Source organism: Aulostomus chinensis, chromosome 20 (genome assembly GCF_037954235.1).
Source record: "Aulostomus chinensis isolate RoL2024-O1b breed Wild chromosome 20, RoL_Achi_v1.0, whole genome shotgun sequence".
Taxonomy (NCBI): Eukaryota; Metazoa; Chordata; class Actinopteri; order Syngnathiformes; family Aulostomidae; genus Aulostomus; species Aulostomus chinensis.
In genome coordinates, this window is record NC_141339.1 from 8,279,428 (window position 1) to 8,298,771 (window position 19,344).

The following is a 19,344-nucleotide window of genomic DNA, read 5'->3' on the forward strand; positions in this document are numbered from 1 at the left end:
AAGAAAGTTACTCCTCTGTTCGGCATAGCTCCCTCCCCTCTGACAACTGGATAGCTGCATGCCAACACACACCGTCTAGTCACCACTGACTTGACTTTCAATAATAGATCTTAAATAGAACGCCACTTTAATTAATTTATACGCCATTATACAGTATAACATTAAAGATCATACAAGAGTAAACTTTACAGCTAATGCTATCATGACAGATTATAATACAAGTCAAACTAGAGAGTGAAATTTAATAGTAACAGTGGCAAGGCTACAATATTTGAAAGGAACTATCATTTGATCACTACTATGCCTTACCCATTCGCTATAGCCAGTTTTTTGTTTCTGTTTTTTACATAAAGTACATATTTTAGGCTTTAGTCTCCATTTAATGATAAAAAATACATTTGGCTGAATTAGCTCCACTATATTGAGGCCACTTCCTCTTAACACACTTTACATTATATATCACATATTATATACAACCCTATGTGAGACCATTCTGCTGCCAACTTTCTTATGAAAATTAATAGACTTTTTATTTTAATTTAAAAAAAATTATAAGCGTATTAGGTAGAATAGTTACACTTGGATTATTTCTTATATTATGAGGCTTGCTAAAGTTCAGGACAGAACAATTATAATCATTTTTATAGATTGAATTGTCCACTAGACATGCCTGATCCTAATAAGGGCTTCTTTTAAGCAGTGAAAATGAAATAATAGCATTCTTGTACATATTGCAATGGAGTATTTTTATATGGCTTATTAGGTAGAGGATCTGAATATACCCCTTTGCACTATTTTATTTTCTGCTGCTTTAGACTTTAAAAGGCATATTTTCAAAAGCACTCAATTGTTAATAATCAGGGTATCAACAATCAACAAAATATAAGTGGAAGTTTAATCATTAGATTACTGGTATTACAATGACTTCAGAATTTGACATTTTATGTAACATTCGATTACATTTTGGATAAGATGTAGAAAGGAATGATCCAGAATTTTTAAAACGAATTCTGTTAAACAATGCTATTTATATTATAGAAAAAGCCATTGTTGAAAGGGCTATTTCCGTAAATGAAGAGAGGGCTATTGGACTTGGTAGAAGTCTGTGCTCACTCACTGCCCCACTCTGTGTTATATTTGACAAACCTTCATTGTACAGAAGTTGTGAAATTCACCAGCTTAGTGTGACTGATTGCATACAAACACACCACAACACCCCCTGTCCTGCAATGCAGTATTTTAGAGGATTAAAATCAAACAGGGGAACTATATTATGTTGGCTACCTTATTTAGAGATTAATTGGATTGATGGTTTCAAATGGAAAGTAATTACACAAGATTAGGCTCTTTGGTATGTGGATTTTACACCCTTTCCCATCCACATTGTGAGCATTTGTAAACTGTTGTTGTAAACTGTTGTTTTGTTTAATTTATTATTATAATTTATTTATACTTCATCTTCTTTGTTACTGGCATACATACCAAACCTGTGTTTAAATGTAAATCTATTCAAACTGTGTCTTCAAGAGATCATAAATATTTTTCAACACACGATGAATCAAGCTGGAAACCTGTGAGATCTCAAACAGGAAAAGCCTTTTCAGGGGTGTCATGACCAAAGTCTATGAAAGTGGTTGCACTTGCAGTGAAGCAAAATCAAAATCAAAATTCGAAAATAGTTTCATCATTTACATCTGCTTTGATTGTTATGGAATTACTTGTCTGAATAGGACCACTTAAAAGAAATAGTGTACATTTTTATGTAATTATTTCTGATATCACTCTGTATACATCATCATTGTTTATGAAATGTTTGCTGAATAGATTTTTTTAAGCCAGAGCAACATATATCAAAGTCTTAACGAATGACAAAAAAAAAATGGAAACAGTATTCCAACAAGTGAACTTGTTGAACTGGTGACCACGCCGATGTATCCTTGAGCTAGATACTGAACCCCAATTACTCCTGATGGCCCTGTGACAGACTGGTGACCTGTCCAGGGTGTACCCTGCCTCTCACCCAGTGTCAAATGGGATACGCTCCAGCCCCCCCTCTGCGACCCTTAACAGATAAGTGATACAGAAAATGGATGGAAGGATTAATCTTCACAAGTATAAGATATATATACACAGAATTTTCTATTTTTTAAATTATTATTGCTTTCTTACTAGTCGTATTTGACAAACATTATTTTGAAATTCAAGCTGTTGAAAGGCAATATTGAACAATTGAACTTGAAAAATTGTATGGCCAAATCAACACATATCATGTCTTCCCTTGTTCAACCTGGCAACATGAGATGTTTTCATAACTTGTAACAAAGAACTACAGGTAATTTCCTTGTTCTTGGAAATCTGGACTCTGCTAAAACAGGGAAATCCCATTCAATATCATGTTTACACAGAAGGGTCAATGCAATGTCCATCACCGGTGTTGCAAACACTACCAGATAAAAGCACTGCTAAGAAGATTCACTGGAGTGTAGAATTCTGTGTTTTACCTCACAGAGATCATTGAAGAGATCGTTGGAAAGCAGCATGAAGTTGTGGATTTTTTCCCTTCAGGTTGTTGTCATCTGCATGATCTTACAGGTGGGTAAACATTAAAATCTATCAATTCATCTTTGTGTTCATGTGGCTATTTAGACCAAATATTCTTCAAGCTGTTCCCAATAAATCATGTTCATATGATTACAAAAGTTATACCAATAAAAAAACTCCAAAACATAACACCTCTGGCATGTAGATGTAAAACCATTAATAGTGTAAAAGCTGGAAAGAGCATACACATATGAAACAAGAAATTTTGTTTTAAAAATTAGAAATACATGAACTTCTTTGCTTCAGGTGTAGATTTTGAGGGAAAAAAGGCATCCTCTTGTGTTTTTTTTTTTCATTCATATTTCATTTTGAGAATTTCCTCAATAAGAATTGTGAAAGCAAAACAAAAAAAGATGATATGCACCAGGAAAAAAACATGACATTTAAAAAAAAAAAATTTAAATAATTGTGAGAAATTTATAGTAGTGGCAGCACGGTGGTGCAGTGGTTAGCACTGTCGCCTCACAGCAAGAAGGTTCAGGGTTCGAGTCCTGGCTCGGGCACGGGATCTTTCTGTTGGGAGTTTGGAGTGTCTGCGTGGCTTCTCTCCGGGTACTCTGGCTTCTTCCCACAGTCCAAAGACATGCAAATGGGGACGAGGCTAATTGGATACTCTAAATTGACCGTAGGTATGACTGTGAGTGTGAATGGTTGTTTGTCTATATGTGTTGGCCCTGCGATGGACTGGCGACCTGTCCAGGGTGTACCTGCCTCTCATCCGTAGCCGCTGGGATAGGCTCCAGCCCCCCTATCCACGACCCCATAGCACGGATAAGCGGAAGAAGATGGATAGATTTTATAGTAACTATTTTGCCATACTTGAAAATTAACAAATCCATTTTTTAAATTCAATCTTTCAGGTGCCAGGCTGCCTCCCATCATGCCTTATTGTTGGTACCATAGCCAGCTGTGCCTCCCAGAATTTGCATTCGGTCCCTGTTCTCCCTCCAAACATCACCCATCTGTACCTGGAGATGAACCACATCAGGGAGGTGAACGCTAGCTCTCTTTCAGGGCTTGAAGAGCTGCGAGAGCTGGACCTTGGTTATCAGTATACAAGACTTGTGATCCGAAACAACACCTTCAGCAAACAAAGACACCTAAGGAAGCTAGTTTTAGACTTCAATGTCAAGCTCCAACTGGAGCTGCAGGCCTTTGTGGGACTATCCATTTTGGAGAGCCTCCACCTGGATTACTGCTCACTTCAGGAGTCCATCCTAAATGACAACTATCTTGAACCACTGTCATCTTTAAAGACTCTCAGCCTCTTTGGTAACAACATTAAAACACTCAAGCCTTCATTGTTCTTTTCCAACATGACTAATCTGAACAAGCTGAATCTTAAACTGAACAAAATTGACAAAATATGTGAGTCCGATCTACGCAGTTTCCATGGAAAGCATTTCCAGATCCTGAATTTTAATTCTATACAGATTACAGCCATGTCTGATGAAAGCTTTGACTGGCAGAAGTGTGGGAACCCTTTCAGAGGAATGTCCTTTGAGATACTTGACATGTCCTATAATGGGTTCAGCACAACCAAGTCAAAGCTCTTCTTTAGAGCCATCAAGGGAACTAAGATCTTCCATCTCAAACTGTCAGGACCCATGGGTAAAGGATTTTCATTTGATAATCTCCCTGATCCGGATCAGAGTACATTTGAGGGCCTGAAAAATAGTTCAGTCCGCACTTTGGATCTGTCCAAAAACAGGATATTTGCATTGCAGCGGGGGGTTTTTAGTCCACTTGTGGAAGTTGTAATCATTGACATTTCCCAAAACAGAGTGAATCAGATACACAAAAATGCCTTTGAAGGTCTCGAGGGACATTTAAAAATGCTGAACTTGTCCCAAAACTTAATTGGGGAAATCTATTACTACAGTTTTTCTTCCCTTACAAACCTACAAGTGTTGGACTTGTCTTACAATCACATTGGTGTATTAGGCTTTGGCTCATTTAGTGGACTTCCTCATTTGAAGGCCTTACATCTGACAGGAAACTCACTGCGAGCGCTTAGCCTCCCTGCATCTCTACCAAGCTTAAGTTACCTCCTCATAAATGACAATAAACTGACCTCCTCAACAGTGAGTAATATCAAACGGTTTGCTCCAAATATCAAACATCTGAACGTTCAGCTCAACAGACTGACAAATTTGGGCGATATCTACACCCTTGTGTCTCAACTTAAACACCTTCAGCATCTCTTCTATGGAGGAAACTCAATTCAGTGGTGCGAGGTCAGTGGACAAATTTCAGAAATTGGGTTGAATAAATTGGAAACACTTGATCTTCACCATAGCAACCTGCAGTCCATTTGGACTCAAGGGAGATGCTTGAATCTCTTTGACAATCTCAGACACCTGATGAGTCTCAACTTGAGCCTCAATGGCCTGCAGTCCCTTCCTTGGGGTGTTTTCAAGGGTCTCACTTCGCTCGTAGAGATGGATCTCTCATCCAACACCTTGACTTATCTCCAGTCTGATGTATTCCCCAAAAGTCTGAATATACTGAACCTTGCCAACAACTTCATCGCCTCTCCCAACCCAGACATTTTCCACTCTCTTCAATTCCTCAACCTGAGAATGAACCGATTCCACTGCAACCCGAACCTCAACAGCTTCTTGACTTGGCTGATTGACACAAATGTAACGTTCTTGAATCCTGTTGAGGAGCTCAGATGTGAATTTCCTGCTGGATTTTACAACATTCCTGTGTTAACTTACTCTTGGCTAGTCACATAGCTGTGAACATTTTGTTTCAGAGTAACTACCAAATGTTTACAAATAGGAATGATGTATAAGTGTGTCATATGGTTGATTTATGGTCAGTATGTCACTTGATGTAGTCAATGAGATCTACATATGTGTAATAACTAACGTCAGGAATGTAATGCAAATGTCATTAATGAATATAAAAGAAAAATACATACTGCTTACATATTGCGTAACGGCAGATTTCTTGATCTATTTAAAATTAATAATGTAGGATGCAAGATAGAAAAAAGTAAAATGTTGTCAGTGGTAGACAGTTATTATTAACAAATGATGTGAAAATGGAATGAAAAATTATATCTTCTTCATATGTAATCACTTACAAATAATCAGTATCTATAAGTTAATGGTTTGTAATTAAAATAAAATTATTCCATGTACATAATTTAAGATTGGATGTTTTGTTTAGTTAATATTTTTTAGGTGGAGTTAGTTTGTGTTTGGGGTGGCACAGTGGTGCAGCGGCTAGTACTGCTGCCTCACACCAAGACGATTCCAGGTTCAAGCCCCAGTTCGTGCCATGGGCTTTTCTGTGTGGAGTTTGTATGTCCTCCCTGTGCTTGTGTGGGTTCTCTCTGGGTACTCCAGCTTCCTCCCATAGTCCAAAGATTTGCAAATTAGGTTAATTGGCAATTGTAAATTGACCGTAGGTGTGGCTGTGAGTGTGAATAGTTGTTTGTCTATATGTGTTCGTCCTGCGATGGACCCATCCAGGGTGTACATCACTTCTTGCCCGAAGTCAGCTGGGATAGGCTACAGCCCCCCCGTGACCCTTAACGGATAAGTGGAGTAGAAAATGGATGGATGGATGGTTTGTGTTAATGTTCAAGGTACCCTTAAATGAAATCGATCAGAAGACTGGCATTGAAAATATCACAATTTCTCATAGTGGACAGGAATGATTGAAAATTGGATTCAGTGATATGGAATTAGGCGGCACGGTGGTGCAGTGGTTAGCATTCATTCATGGTATTTTTGGGGGGGACAAATTCACCTTTTGTAAATATTGGGGGGGGGGGGCTTGTACCCTGTAAACCCCCCTAAATCTGCGCCCTTGTAGAATTGTATTTGCAGTACACAGTGTGCTATGTGACTTGTTTGTCTTTTCTTACAGCAGAGGGCAGCATCGGCTCACTTGGCCTGGCACACTGTACACGGCGCATGTATGCCATACCAACCTTGATCTACTTTGTGCAGCACCTCAGCCTCACTGTTTCTCTGTGATTAACCAGATGATGCAATATGATGCTGGAGTACATAAATCTACCCAGGACTGAAGGGAGTTAATAAACAAGGAATTATGTCAACAATAAAAATGTTCTGTTCAGTCCCAGGATCATGATATTTCTTTCTCTCTGTCTTTTTGTGCCATTTGTTTAAATAGAGTCACTTAACCTTATATATTGTATTTATTCTGTGGAGGTCTTCATCTGGAGGTAATTTGGAGAGCATAACAATAAAATGCACCGGTGTCCTAATAAAGCTGCTCTCTCTTCATGAAATAGCCATAGGGTGAAGAAAAAACCTCTGCAAGTCAACTGCTGATAAGACCCTAACTACATGAGTGAATTTTTGACAACTATGTATGTGTGTGTGTGTGTGTGTGTGTGTGTGTGTGTGTGTGAGCGCACACACATGTGTATGCATGTTACTTATGAGTCAACACCTGATCTGATTAAGCATGTTTGCACTGAATTAGTCATGCTGTAAAAACAAAAGTCTGTTTATATTATAACATGTAAATGATTCAGTTAGGGGTTTTAAATCTGATGTATGGTTAGGGCACAGTTTAGGTTAGGTTTGGAGTTGTTAAGGTCCTCAGGAAATAAATGTGTCAATGTAATGTCCTCTGATGTGTCATAAACACTGAGACAGAGAGTGTGTGTTACACATAAATGACGACTTTCAAGGTTATCCTAACTCTATAAATGTAACCCTATAAAGACCAGCAGGATGTAAGTCACACATAAATACTGTCTGGCTCAATCACATATTTTTGTTATTAAATCACAATTTGTCTAGAATTATTTTTGTGCATTTGTGCCATTCTCAAACCAACTTGATTGTTTCTCCATTCATCTACTACAATTCTACAATTCTACAATTTCATTTAGCAGACGCTTTTGTCCAAAGCAACGTACAACACAAGCAAGAATTTAGACTTAATTAAGGAAAAGTCCATAGGAAGCGCAAAAGTGCTTCAGTTGTGATTTGGTCACAGGTACTGCCATCTAGTGGCAGAAGAAGTGTCGCCCCCCCCTCCCCTCCCTTTTTTTTTTTTTAATTTTTGACAGACATACAATACATCTGAGCATATCAATCAATAAATAAGTATACAAAAAATAATAATACAGATTATAGTAACATAACATCTTGACAGGCTATACAGGGATATTAGAAGTAACCTTCAGTTTGAGCCCTATCACTTCCGTGTGTGTTTCTAAAAGTCTGTATATAAAATGAGAACAAAGGGTAACCTTTGTAATTATATGAGATGTTCTGTATCTTATGGAGCTTGTTGTGGTTTACCATGGGGACACAGTTGGTCAGCTGTAGTGGGCACAGCTGCAGTGGGGTGTGATTTTCACTTGCATCACTTAAATATTGATACATGATACATGAATCTTGTGAAAAAAGCTTTAGCAACAGTGAAGCTAATCATGGCAACACATAGCATTGAGATAAGCATGCGCACACACACACACACACACACTAGAATCTATCATCCAATTACCATCATCAAGTGTGACTGATCAGCCAGCAGGCGACTGTGACAGTGTCTTTATTAATGTTTTCTTTTAAACCAGACATGACCATCCATGTTACATACATATATTTACACAAAACCCCCAACATCCCATCCCATTCCTGGTAAGTTACCATGGAGACAGACCCCCATATCCACCTCCTCCACAGTTGTTCCTCACTTCCTGATTGCCAACAGTTCCCTGCTTCCATCCATCGCTCTCTCCTCCTTCCATCAGCATTCAAATTCCTCCCTGCCCCCCACAGCCTTCACACACATTTATACAATATTTTACAGTCCTCACACAGAATGGAGACTTTACTGACTTATATCACAAACAGGGATATATGTGAACTATCTCTAGAGGTAATGTACGCTGACAAAATCTTCATCTGCAAAAAATATTTTTCATTTCACTGTCTCTACATTATTCATCCCAGGCATGCTCATTCTTGAATCATCATCAGCTCTAAAGCTCTGGGACCATTTTGAGGCAAGATGGATGCTGCATTACGTAGGGGAAACAAACAATTGAAATAAAAAGAAATTAAATTGTGTTTAAATAACATCTTTAATTTCTTTTAACATTTAACAAAGAAAATCTAATAAACCTTATATAACCTCCTCTTGGATTGCATCTTCTTCAATAAACACTATAAAGAATATCAAGTTAAAACATTTTGATCTCCATCTTTTTTCTGTTCAAGATAAATTGCATGTATATCAACAGTACAAACATGACCATTTGGGTGATGCCTCAAAGCAGCTCAGGTGACAATCACAAGCTAAAAAAACATGGCTTCAGTGAAGATCTGTAACCAGCCAACACAGAGAGAAATTTAAAGCAGTAGCATGGAATAATACTGGAATCTGTGCAAGAGAAAGTGTTTGTTTTGTAACATTTTATATTACAAAATAAGTTTTGTTAAGTTTGAATGTGAAGGGGTACTTTGGTAAAATCCCTCCATGCACATATATCAGGTTTTTATCAAAATGAAAAAAAATCAATCAGTCACTCCCACAGATATTTTGAATTCAGATTTTAATGACCGTGAAAAGACCAAAATGAAAAGAAGCTTGGCTCATGTAGAAGAATTTTTCTTTTTTTTTTTTTCCAACTGTTTTTTTTTTCCTTTTATGCCCTATCCACGGCTCTGTACTGTCTGGCCTTGACTTTGTTTTAGTAAATAATTTTCAAATTTGACTCAGGAATCACAAGCGAATTTGATTCAATAATTTTATTACCTTGTGAATGACTGACATTGAATTGTCTTTTTCATATTTTTGGGCAAAATCCATATTATGATTGATTTACTTGACTCTTGGAAATAATGAAATTCATGCAACACTTTCCTGATATACTATTGTATGTCATTGAGAAAAGCAATTCTTGTGAAATGAACATGTTAGTCCACCTACAACACATGCAGCATGGTGATGAAGGTGTTCCTTGAGCTCTGCCTCACCTGGCTGGTGCCTTAGCAGAAACTGGATCTCTGGTATCAATAATACATTGTTGAATTAGTTGGCCAGACTTCCTGTCCTCTCACCTACACTGAAGAAAGTTCAGAACCGTGAGACAGTTGGTTGCACAGTGCTTTCTCAGAATGGTCAGGTATCTTCTACCCGAGTCTCCCTTTCAAAAAGTAACTTCAGTAAGAATCTCCACTCATAATTTTGAATTCATGTCTTGACCTTTAGGGTGGCACGGTGGTGCAGTGGTTAGCATTATCACCTCATAGCAAGAAGGTTCCGGGTTCAAGCACGGAATCTTTCTGTGTTTAGTTTGCTGGTTGTCCCTGTGCCTGCATGGGTTCTCTACGGGTACTCCGGCTTCCTCCCACAGTCTAAAAACATGCAAGAGGAGACTAGGCTAACTGGATACTCTGAATTGACCAGCATGGCTGTCAGTGTGAATGGTTGTCTGTCTATACGTGCTGGCCCTGTGATGGACTGGCGACCCGTCCAGGGATCCAGCCCCCCTGCGACCCTTAACAGGATAAGAGGTAGAGAATGGATGGATGGATGGATGCCTTGTCCTTTACAATCATACTGACCATTTCCCAGGTTTCACATTACAGAATGTGCTTTGAAGGTACTTGTCTCTGTAGCCTAACAATACTTTATGTGGGTGTGCACCGTATCTATTATCACAAATATTTTATTTAAATACTCTAATTTATCATTCTTGAACAATAATATTTTCAGTACAGTACAATGCAGCTGTGAGGCAATACAACTTTTTAAGTGCATGTTTGTCGAGAACTATAACCGTTCCTGTGGACAAATGAATGATGAATAAAACTATAGTATAATACAGTTGTAAGAATCAAAAATGTCCTTATGAGAGAAGTAATACTAGATTAATCAATTTAGGTGACTTTTTTGTGTCATTATCAAGAAATATTGTTTTCCCAAACAAAAGAGAGGTTTTATCTTCCAATTGAATGAATTGAATGTGAATTTTTATTGTCTTATTTATTCATTTTTTATTGTCTTATTATTGTATAGGGCACAAATATATTGTCCCCTTTAGAGAGATGATGCAACTTGAGGTGTCCTGATACATGAAAAACCTGTACATTTCTTCGGTACTGAAGAAGCATCTTGGATGAGAGCCAAAACATCGTAGAGGAAACTGAAACAGTCCAGTTGACTACGACATACAAAAATGGTTCAACAGTTGCACTTGATCAAAAGTAAGTAACTGGATTAGCAATGCTATAATACAATACGTTTAATTTATGGTCAACTCACTTACCTCTTTTGCTCAGTTTGCACCATCACACACAATAATTATTACTTTGGTTAAAATTCTTTACTATTCCCTGGACACTGACCTTTTCCTGAGACGCAAAAAGAGTGACATGCCATGTCATCCTTGTTTAAATTATTTTCCGACCTTACTTTTAAATTTGACATTGTGGAGAGGCTGAGGATGATGATACAAATGATAAAGGTCTTCATTCAGGTTTTAAATTACCTCATCTGACTCACATAGCTATTAATAATAGCCAACACTGGTCCATTATTTCTTGATGCGCTGAATCAAAAAAGTCAATAAGGACATGAACTCTACAAACATTAAATTCAGTCTCCAGGGGACTGACATAAAAAAAAAAACTCCAAATAGATGAAATATGTACATTGATATCTTACAGAGATGGTCACAAACACACACACACACACACACACACACACACACACACACACACACACACACACACACATGGGCATGACCCAAGGCTCTCACATGCAAGGAAGGAGGAAGTCCTGTTGAACTTTTCATTCATAATACACGAGGTTATGTCTTTACGTTTCCTGTCGAAAGATCCTTTTTGTCCAATGATTCCTCAGGAGGTGGTGCCATGTGTCCCACCACCAAAACCAGAGAAGACAATCCAGAATTTAGATAAATAACAATAAAAACTTGATTTTTACTAAAGCTTCACTGCACCGCTGTGTGTGTGGCATTGGGACAAGCCACCAAGGAAACGTTGGAAGACGAAGAAGTCATGGACATTGGGGTCTGACACCTATGAGAATGAAAGACCAAAATAATTGGTAAATTTTAATTAACATTAAGTTGATGCTAGATGTCTGTCTTAACATGCAGTTCAAGAGCATCCAGTGGCATTTAGATTACAGGCTGCCTAACGAATAAGAGATAAACCATCAGATTAGGACTGCCATGAGAGGGTGTGGCTAATCCTGAATAATCCCATTTAGGGATTCATTATTCTGAACCGGTTATACTAAGCGAATGCAGGCTCACTTTAACATATAAATAAATCTTTTATTGTAGGCTAACACTACAGAAGCATAGTAGTTAATAACAACTTGTGTTTTTTCGTAAACTACTGTATTATTTGTGGAAAAACAAAACTTTCAGTAGTTTATCAACTGGTTATGACTTAGTCAGTCATGTTTTTTCACATTTCAACAATTAAATGCTCTACTAAAGAGGATATGGTATATTTAATGTAGGATGCAATAAAATAACAATACCTTTAGTTAAATTACATCATTATCTCAATCATATGAAATAGCCAAAAATGGCAGTGTTGTCAACTCTTGCAGCAGTGCTCCCTGTTCCTTCATCGCACATTTTATCTTTATTTTGCTCCTTTTTCAAAAAGAAATACTTTCCATTCGTGTCAATTTTTATTTTAGTTGACGACACTGTGATACATTAAGTTCCTAACATGAATTCTAGATCAACACAGCAGCTTAATTGTAGTATGAAGGTAAACAGGAATGTGTCTGCATGTCCACAACAACTGTAAAGAAATCTTTTAGGTTTTAGGCTCACCAAGAGTGAAGCTTGTGGATGCTTCTGTCCTTGATGGAGGAGTTATCAAGGGGTGGACTTTGGCTTGGCTCCGTCCTTGCTGAGCGATCCAGTGAGACAGTGTTTGGAGGGGTCATGTCCAGCTCCAGAAACATAATGTTCTCAGCCTAAACATGCATATAGAGAAAGGAGATGTAAATTAATTGTATTTTCTGTTGATCTCTCTCTATGTTACTCTCCTGAGATTTATTAAGTGTTGAAATAAAAATTTCAGTTGAATAAAAGTTGTTTTCTCATCATAAAGACTTAATGGCCTATTTGTCAGACTGAATAAAGGTATGGGGTCATGGTTTGTAGATTTTGATCATAAATAAATGCTAATTCTTCAGTTTAATGCATTAACTCTTTTCCAGCCAGTGTTTAAAAAAAACATTTACCAGCCACTGCAAGGATGGCAAATAAGCAAATTTTCCAAAAGGTTGTGTTCCTGTCAGGGAACTATTCCTTTTTTCTTTTTTCTTTTTTCTGTTATAGATATTTTATTGACACAAATAATAACCTCTGTCAATTACATTCTATGACATTAGAGCTTATGAGTCAGAGTATTGGACATTGATGTCAAGCATAACCCTTAAATGACATGTCATTTGACAGACACACATCCTTACCCTGTATCTGGAATGAGCCCCCATCATTATGGCAACCCTGGCATACTGGCTGATGGGTCGTTTATATCCAACTGCAGATACTGGCCTTTTCTTCATCTGTGAGGGTTTACTAAAGACAGGTTGAGGGGGAGAAATCAATGTTGAAAATGTTCAGATACATATTCAAGGAGTGAACAAGAGAGAAAGAGCAAGCAGGACTGTCACAAATTTTGAAAGGTCAGCATGATCTAGCCCACTGATCAAACTGCTGATAAGAACACTGACCTCTCAGCTGGGACAAGAGGCTGGTACTTCCACTGATCCTCCTCAGGGTCATAGGTCAGCCTGTTCATGATCTTATTCTTCTCCTCTGGAGGGATGAAGTTCTCGATAATCAAATACCTGCACATACACATGAATAAGTATGTTTGAATGGACATTATTATTTTGGTCGAGACTCTCTGAATACATTCAGGACATATGATGTCTACTGTACAAGGAACATAAGAAACCTTGTCATGTATATGTATACAGGATCATTACAGTGCCCAGTGTGTTCCATCCATCCATCCATCCATCCATTTTCTACCGCTTATCCTGTTAAGGGTCAGGCTGGAACCTATCCCAGCGGCTTTCGGGCGAGAGGCAGGGTACACCATGGACAAGTCGCCAGTCCATCACAGTAAGAACATGCAGACTCCACACAGAAAGACGCTGCGCTTGAGCTGGGGGTCGAAGCCAGAAACTTCTTGATGGGAGTCTACAGTACTAATCACTTCACGAACATGCCGCCCCCTTTGTCAAGTCAAGTCAAGTCAGTTTTATTTGTATAGAGCCAAATCGCAACAAAAGTGATCTCATGACACTTTACAAGTAGAGTAGGTCTAATATCACACTCCTTCAATGAATTTACACCCAACAATTCTCCATGAGCAAGCACATCCATCCAGGGTATATTTGATGATTTTGCTCATATTCCAGAAGTTTATTTTACTCACTTGAACTTGAGCTCCCTGGTGAGCTCATTCTGAGTTTGCTCAAGCTCTTGACGACTCCTCACATGCTCATCATTCACATCCTGGATCTCTGCTTTGATGCACTGGAGCTTGGCATATAACTACGAGGAAAGAGAGTGTGAGAGAGAGACAAAAGAGAGGGTTAGACAAGAGACATTGACCAGTGGAATCACCGATGAACTGGTCTCCCACCAGCTGTAGCTTGGTTGCCTATAGCAACTGTACTTGGGGCACTGGTATCTGGAAAAATGGGCAGCCAATAGACACAGCAATATGACAACCCTCCCTCCCTCTGACTCATTTATCCTGAGCTTTAACACTGTTCACTCTAGCCATGGGCCAAGTGAGCTTCAGATTGATACAAGAGGCTACCCAGATTTGAGCTCTGGTGTATTTCCTTGGAAAAATGGCAATGGCTCAATTTGAAACTCGTCAGATTGAAACTATGAAAATCTGATTAATTGGTCACAAACTCAACAGTGTGACCATTTCTTGCTCTAAATATTAGGCGCACTTCAAAGTATAACTCAATATAGATTAACAGTACCAAAAATAATCTTCAAACTGACTTTTTAAATAAATCAAAAAGAAGTAATATGATAATTTTTCTAAAAAGTTCAGCAATAACTCATAATATATTAATTTTTCCCCAGTTAATTCACTCCAAAATTGCAGATTTCTGTGGCCTCTGTGCTCTGATGAATTAGTGTGAAAAGCCCTCATCATTCTCCTTCATTTCCCCACAAAGAGATAGGAGGGGGTGAATGGGGCACATGCCAATTTAAGGCATCAGGGGAGCAGCAGTCAACACTGGATCATTAGTTACATTCTGACATAACTGGATGTTTTAGGGGTTAGTCCTGCTGTCAGTCAGTGCAACACACTAGTAGAAGGGAAGTGCTTGGAGAGGTTGTTGAAGGAAGTAGCATTCAGTTATTAGGAAATCCTGATGGATTTGAGCAGGGAGGAAAATAGTTAGAATGTAGAGCATTACAGATAGGGACAAGGGGAGGTCCAGCAAAGAGAAGGAGTGGGGTGGCAGGACAAACCTTCAGGTACTGAGATTTAAGTGTGTCCACATGGAGCATGTGTCCGAGCCAAGGGGTCATTAGGTTCCAGGTCAGGGTCAAAAGTTCAGAGGTTAAGGGGGCAAAAAGGGATATTCTCACATTATGAAACAAAGCAAAATGTGTTTTGTGCAGGGTAATATACTATTTATCAAAATATTCAGTAGTTTTGTTTGAAGATATGTGACTATATTTTACCTTTTTAAGTTTCTTGGTCTTGGCCTCGACTTCTTGTTGCAGAGAAGTGAACGTCTCCCTCAGTTCCAGAGTCTCATCATCCTGGACCAACATCTGCTGCTGCATTTCTCTCTCCCTACGAGTCTGGAAACATAAAAACAAATGTTCAAATCCTACTGTGAAATAATTATATATTGACGGAATGATGAATCTGCACCTAAAAAGACAACACACACATACAAACATGCACACACCTGCTCAGCGATCTCCTGCCTTTTAATCTCCAGCATCTTCTGTTGTTCATTGGTGTGATCAATGATGTTCTTTCCCCCAACCAGTAGCTTGCTCTCCATTGCCTAAAATGACATGAACAGTATGTGGATTAAAATTAATGAAGAGCCTGCATTATAATTCTTGTCGGCCAAAACCCAGATAATGAGGATTTGATGACTAACACAGCAAATCTATTCACTCACTGGGACCTTGACAAATGTGTTGAATACAGTACTTAAAGACAATGCATTTATAGACACATAAATAAAAACACATTATTCATTTTTTATGTCCATCTGTGATGGTCTGGTGACCTGTCCAGAGTGTACCCTGCCTCTCGTGAGATGATACATCGGATAAGCTCCCCTGCAACCCTGCAACCCTGCAACCCTGAAACAGGATAAGCAGCTGATGATGGATGGATGGTTTGAGTTGTAATTTAAGAGGAAAGCTTTGAGATCAATAGCTCAAAGTTCTCAAAATGTGTCAATACAGATTCAAATTCTCATGAAGACGTACGAATGTGTCTGATCAGGTTTTACAGCCACTGAAGTCCAGTGAAGCTGTGAGAGATTCCCCTGTTTCATGTTATTACAGATAGACAGACAGACAGACAGATTACTTTATTAATCCCTTTTGGATGTTCCGGTAGGGAAATTGCAATCTCCTAAACATTCACAGCACTGTTTCCATAAAGGTAAAAAGAATAGACATAATTAGAACTGTATAGAAAAGAAAAGAAAACAAAGACTATATATATATATATATATATATATATATATATATATATATATATATACTGTATATATACATACATGTGCGTGAGCCTGTGTGTGCCTGAATGTGATTTGTATATGTACATAGTAACAGGAATAATAATAATAATAATAACTGTTTTTTATAACAATAATAATGATGATATAATATGATATAATAATATAATATAATATATATATAATATTATACATTCAATCCCAGTAGACTGGGCCATGAGATAATGCTTCAACAAGGAAAATCATGTCATGTCTCAGGATTATCAACGATTGCTTCAGGAATCTGGAAACTGAAACAAATTAGATTAGGTTACTCTTCCAGAATTCTCAAACATTCACTAGGTATCAAGTCTTTGTGCCGTTGTGTGATGTCCGTGTGATTGACTGTATTTGTCAATCAAATACAAAATCAAGGTCAAAAGGTCAAACTAATTCAATCTGGACCAGTGTGAATGTTTAATATTTTAGGCTTCTGTAGATGTACTGAGGCAGGTGGAGCAGGAGGTGGGCAGTGTAACTCCTCCATGATGTCACTCTACCACGATAAGCTACTGAAACTTTGACATTCTTCAAAACTCAGACATGAAGGAAGACATCTGGTGTATCATTACAGAGGATGAAACAACATGACTCCTATTTGACTTCCGATAACCCTTGTGAAATCATGAAATACCCAGGACACTTGGTGTACATAATGTGGCAGTGTGTTTGATGTAGTGAAATGGAGAGTAAAGCTCCTTTAATTAACATGAAAAGGATACAGAAACAAGAACCTCCCTTTAAATAATACAAAAAAGTATTTCTAAAATGAACCCAGAAATGGAGGTATGTAATGAATGATGATAAAAATAAAGGAAGAAAGTACAAGGAGAAGCCAGCCAAAGGGGCCTATAGAAGGGCAACGAGAGGCCAAATTCTAATCCCAGGACCCAACAAACAAAAATCAAGTGTGTGTTTAAATTGTTAACAGCCCATAAATCCTGATATATAAAACAGACAGAGACGGCCCACTTAATGACATCACACACACACACACACACACACACACACACACACACACACACACACACACACACACACACACACACACACACATTCAGTGAGTATAGTGGAGTTGTTCAGAGAGGATGCAGCAGGTCTTTACAGAAAGCCTCTTTGTTTCAAGCTTTGTGGTCTAAGTGTGTGTGAGCATGTCTCTCTATCTTTATGAGAACAAACTGTAATTTGAAACCATGGCAGGGGGGACATTTCTGGACTATGAGGGTACTTCAGCCTTCAGATCATGTGTGTGTGTGTGTGTGTGTGTGTGTGTGTGTGTGTGTGTGTGAGAGAGAGAGAGAGAGAGACTATGTGATTTTCTGCTTTTTGTGTTCTGTCATATTCACTGGGCTTCATTAAAGGCTGATTCATGGTGGGGATTTTCCCTCTTAGCATCCATCGCTCATTCTTCTACAGGCTTGTTATGTAGATCAGCCTTTATATGCAAGCTGTAAGGGAGTTGGTGGCTTAAATGCCCAGATACCACTCAATCTGACACACAGACCATGAAAACATTGCAGAAAATAATGGGTGTTCATTTCAAAACCCCCAATAACATCCGAATATCATATTTCATTTCAGCATCTATTCATCTAATTATAAAGAAATTTTCTACATCCATGAGATCACTTTCACTGGTCCAATTTAGTATCTAGGTAAAGGATATAAGATGTCATACAAACTTAATAGTAAATCAGGGTTTAAGATATTTATACATTTTACTCCATTCCTACAATGAAACTGCCCGTTCACTTTAAAACAAGAAATATCACATTATGTTCGACCTTGACCTCTAACATCTTATCAGTGCAGTGCAAGTTTTTGTCTGATTTGACTAACTCCCTCAAAGCATTTCTGAGATATTGTGTGAACAAAATGAGATGGACAGATGGATGGATACCCTGAAAAAAATTCTCTCCGGTCCACAACTCTTGCCAACAAGGAGGTATGATGAAAACAACAGCATCAATTATTGAATCATTTACACTGTAGTTAAAAGATGCAGATAAAATGAAGAGATGAGAGAAAGATGAGCCACGATTCAGCAAACTGACCAAATGACCTTTAAATCCCATGAGATGACTCATCCATCATTTGAGGCATCATTCTACAGGCATCTTTGCAGATTGAGGTTTCAGTCACACACTCACTTCACAGTGACTCACATCAACATGGCAACCTCAAATATTGGCTTTTAATATTCTGTCCGAAAAGGCAGCAGAAAATCTTAAAAATTTTGTGTTACTAAATTAGAATCAAGAAGTACTTTTCACATGCACTATCTCAGGAGCACCTTAAATGAATTTCTCCAAGTTTGAAAAGTATAAGTATTTATATTTTTTCAAACTTGGATTGATTGACACATGTGTAGATGAGTAGAGGAGGCTCAAAGGCTTATCAATCATAAGTTTTGCCAGCAAGTTTTCATCTCAGGCTGAAAGGTGAAATACATTCCCTACAATTTAGAATACTGTGAGAAACAAGTTTGCTATATTGTTGGCTTCTTATTGTTATTAGACTTTGCTGACTTGTTACCGTCAGTGTCTTTTTATATGATCAGTTTTCTGTCACTGTTTGGCTAACCTAAAGCAAGCAAAGAATTTGGTTAGGTAAAGGGAAAAGATGATGATTTGGGTTAAGATGAACCCTTTCACAACACTAATCACATGTTCAGAAGACTATGACATTAGGGGTGACAACACACGTTATTCATATCTGGGTGTCAATAGCCATTAACACTGTCGACTCACTGAGGAATTCATCTGTGTATTAGATTTACTTTCTAAAATTTTTTTAAACAATAATGTGATTGCTGTTATCTCTTTTTCCACTTATTATTATTACAAGTATTACTACAGTCTTGATGTATTTTTCACTATTTCCTTTAAAATGTATGTGGATATGGCTCAGAAGTAGAGTGGCCATCTAGTAACCAGAGGGTCA

At 38.0% G+C, this 19,344-nt stretch overlaps 2 protein-coding genes across 3 annotated transcripts in view; one reads left to right on the plus strand and one right to left on the minus strand.

Annotated features, from left to right (window-relative positions):
• The first annotated feature begins 2,455 nt into the window (after positions 1-2,455).
• Positions 2,456-6,941, plus strand: LOC147242715 (toll-like receptor 5). 2 transcript variants are annotated; one of them, XM_086189222.1, is made up of 3 exons: positions 2,456-2,592; positions 3,462-3,873; positions 6,487-6,941. In XM_086189222.1, exons 1-3 carry the CDS (start codon positions 2,539-2,541, stop codon positions 6,594-6,596), a joined length of 576 nt encoding a protein of 191 aa, XP_086045348.1. In that variant the 5' UTR covers positions 2,456-2,538; the 3' UTR covers positions 6,597-6,941. The 2 variants fall into 2 exon arrangements, with proteins under 2 accessions (XP_086045348.1, XP_086045347.1); XM_086189221.1 differs by lacking the exon at positions 6,487-6,941 and having other exon boundaries at positions 3,462-6,450.
• Positions 6,942-8,149: 1,208 nt separating this feature from the next.
• The window catches only part of kif3ca (kinesin family member 3Ca), a 29,081-nt gene continuing 17,886 nt past the window's right edge, over positions 8,150-19,344 (minus strand). The window contains exons 2-8 of the mRNA XM_086189220.1: positions 15,571-15,672; positions 15,338-15,460; positions 14,055-14,173; positions 13,342-13,458; positions 13,078-13,186; positions 12,431-12,576; positions 8,150-11,654 (exon numbers count right to left, since the gene is read on the minus strand). Of these exons, the coding sequence (XP_086045346.1) occupies positions 11,567-11,654; positions 12,431-12,576; positions 13,078-13,186; positions 13,342-13,458; positions 14,055-14,173; positions 15,338-15,460; positions 15,571-15,672 (804 nt within the window). The 3' untranslated portion in view covers positions 8,150-11,566. The remainder of the gene's footprint in view (positions 11,655-12,430; positions 12,577-13,077; positions 13,187-13,341; positions 13,459-14,054; positions 14,174-15,337; positions 15,461-15,570; positions 15,673-19,344) is intronic.

What these genes read in the sequence shown, in the direction of transcription:
- LOC147242715 (XM_086189221.1), top strand. Translation starts at nt 2,539, where the DNA reads ATGAAGTTGTGGATTTTTTCCCTTCAGGTTGTTGTCATCTGCATGATC. An exon ending in TCATCTGCATGATCTTACAG is followed by an intron (nt 2,593 to 3,461) that starts GTGGGTAAACAT and finishes TCAATCTTTCAG; the next exon opens with GTGCCAGGCTGCCTCCCATC.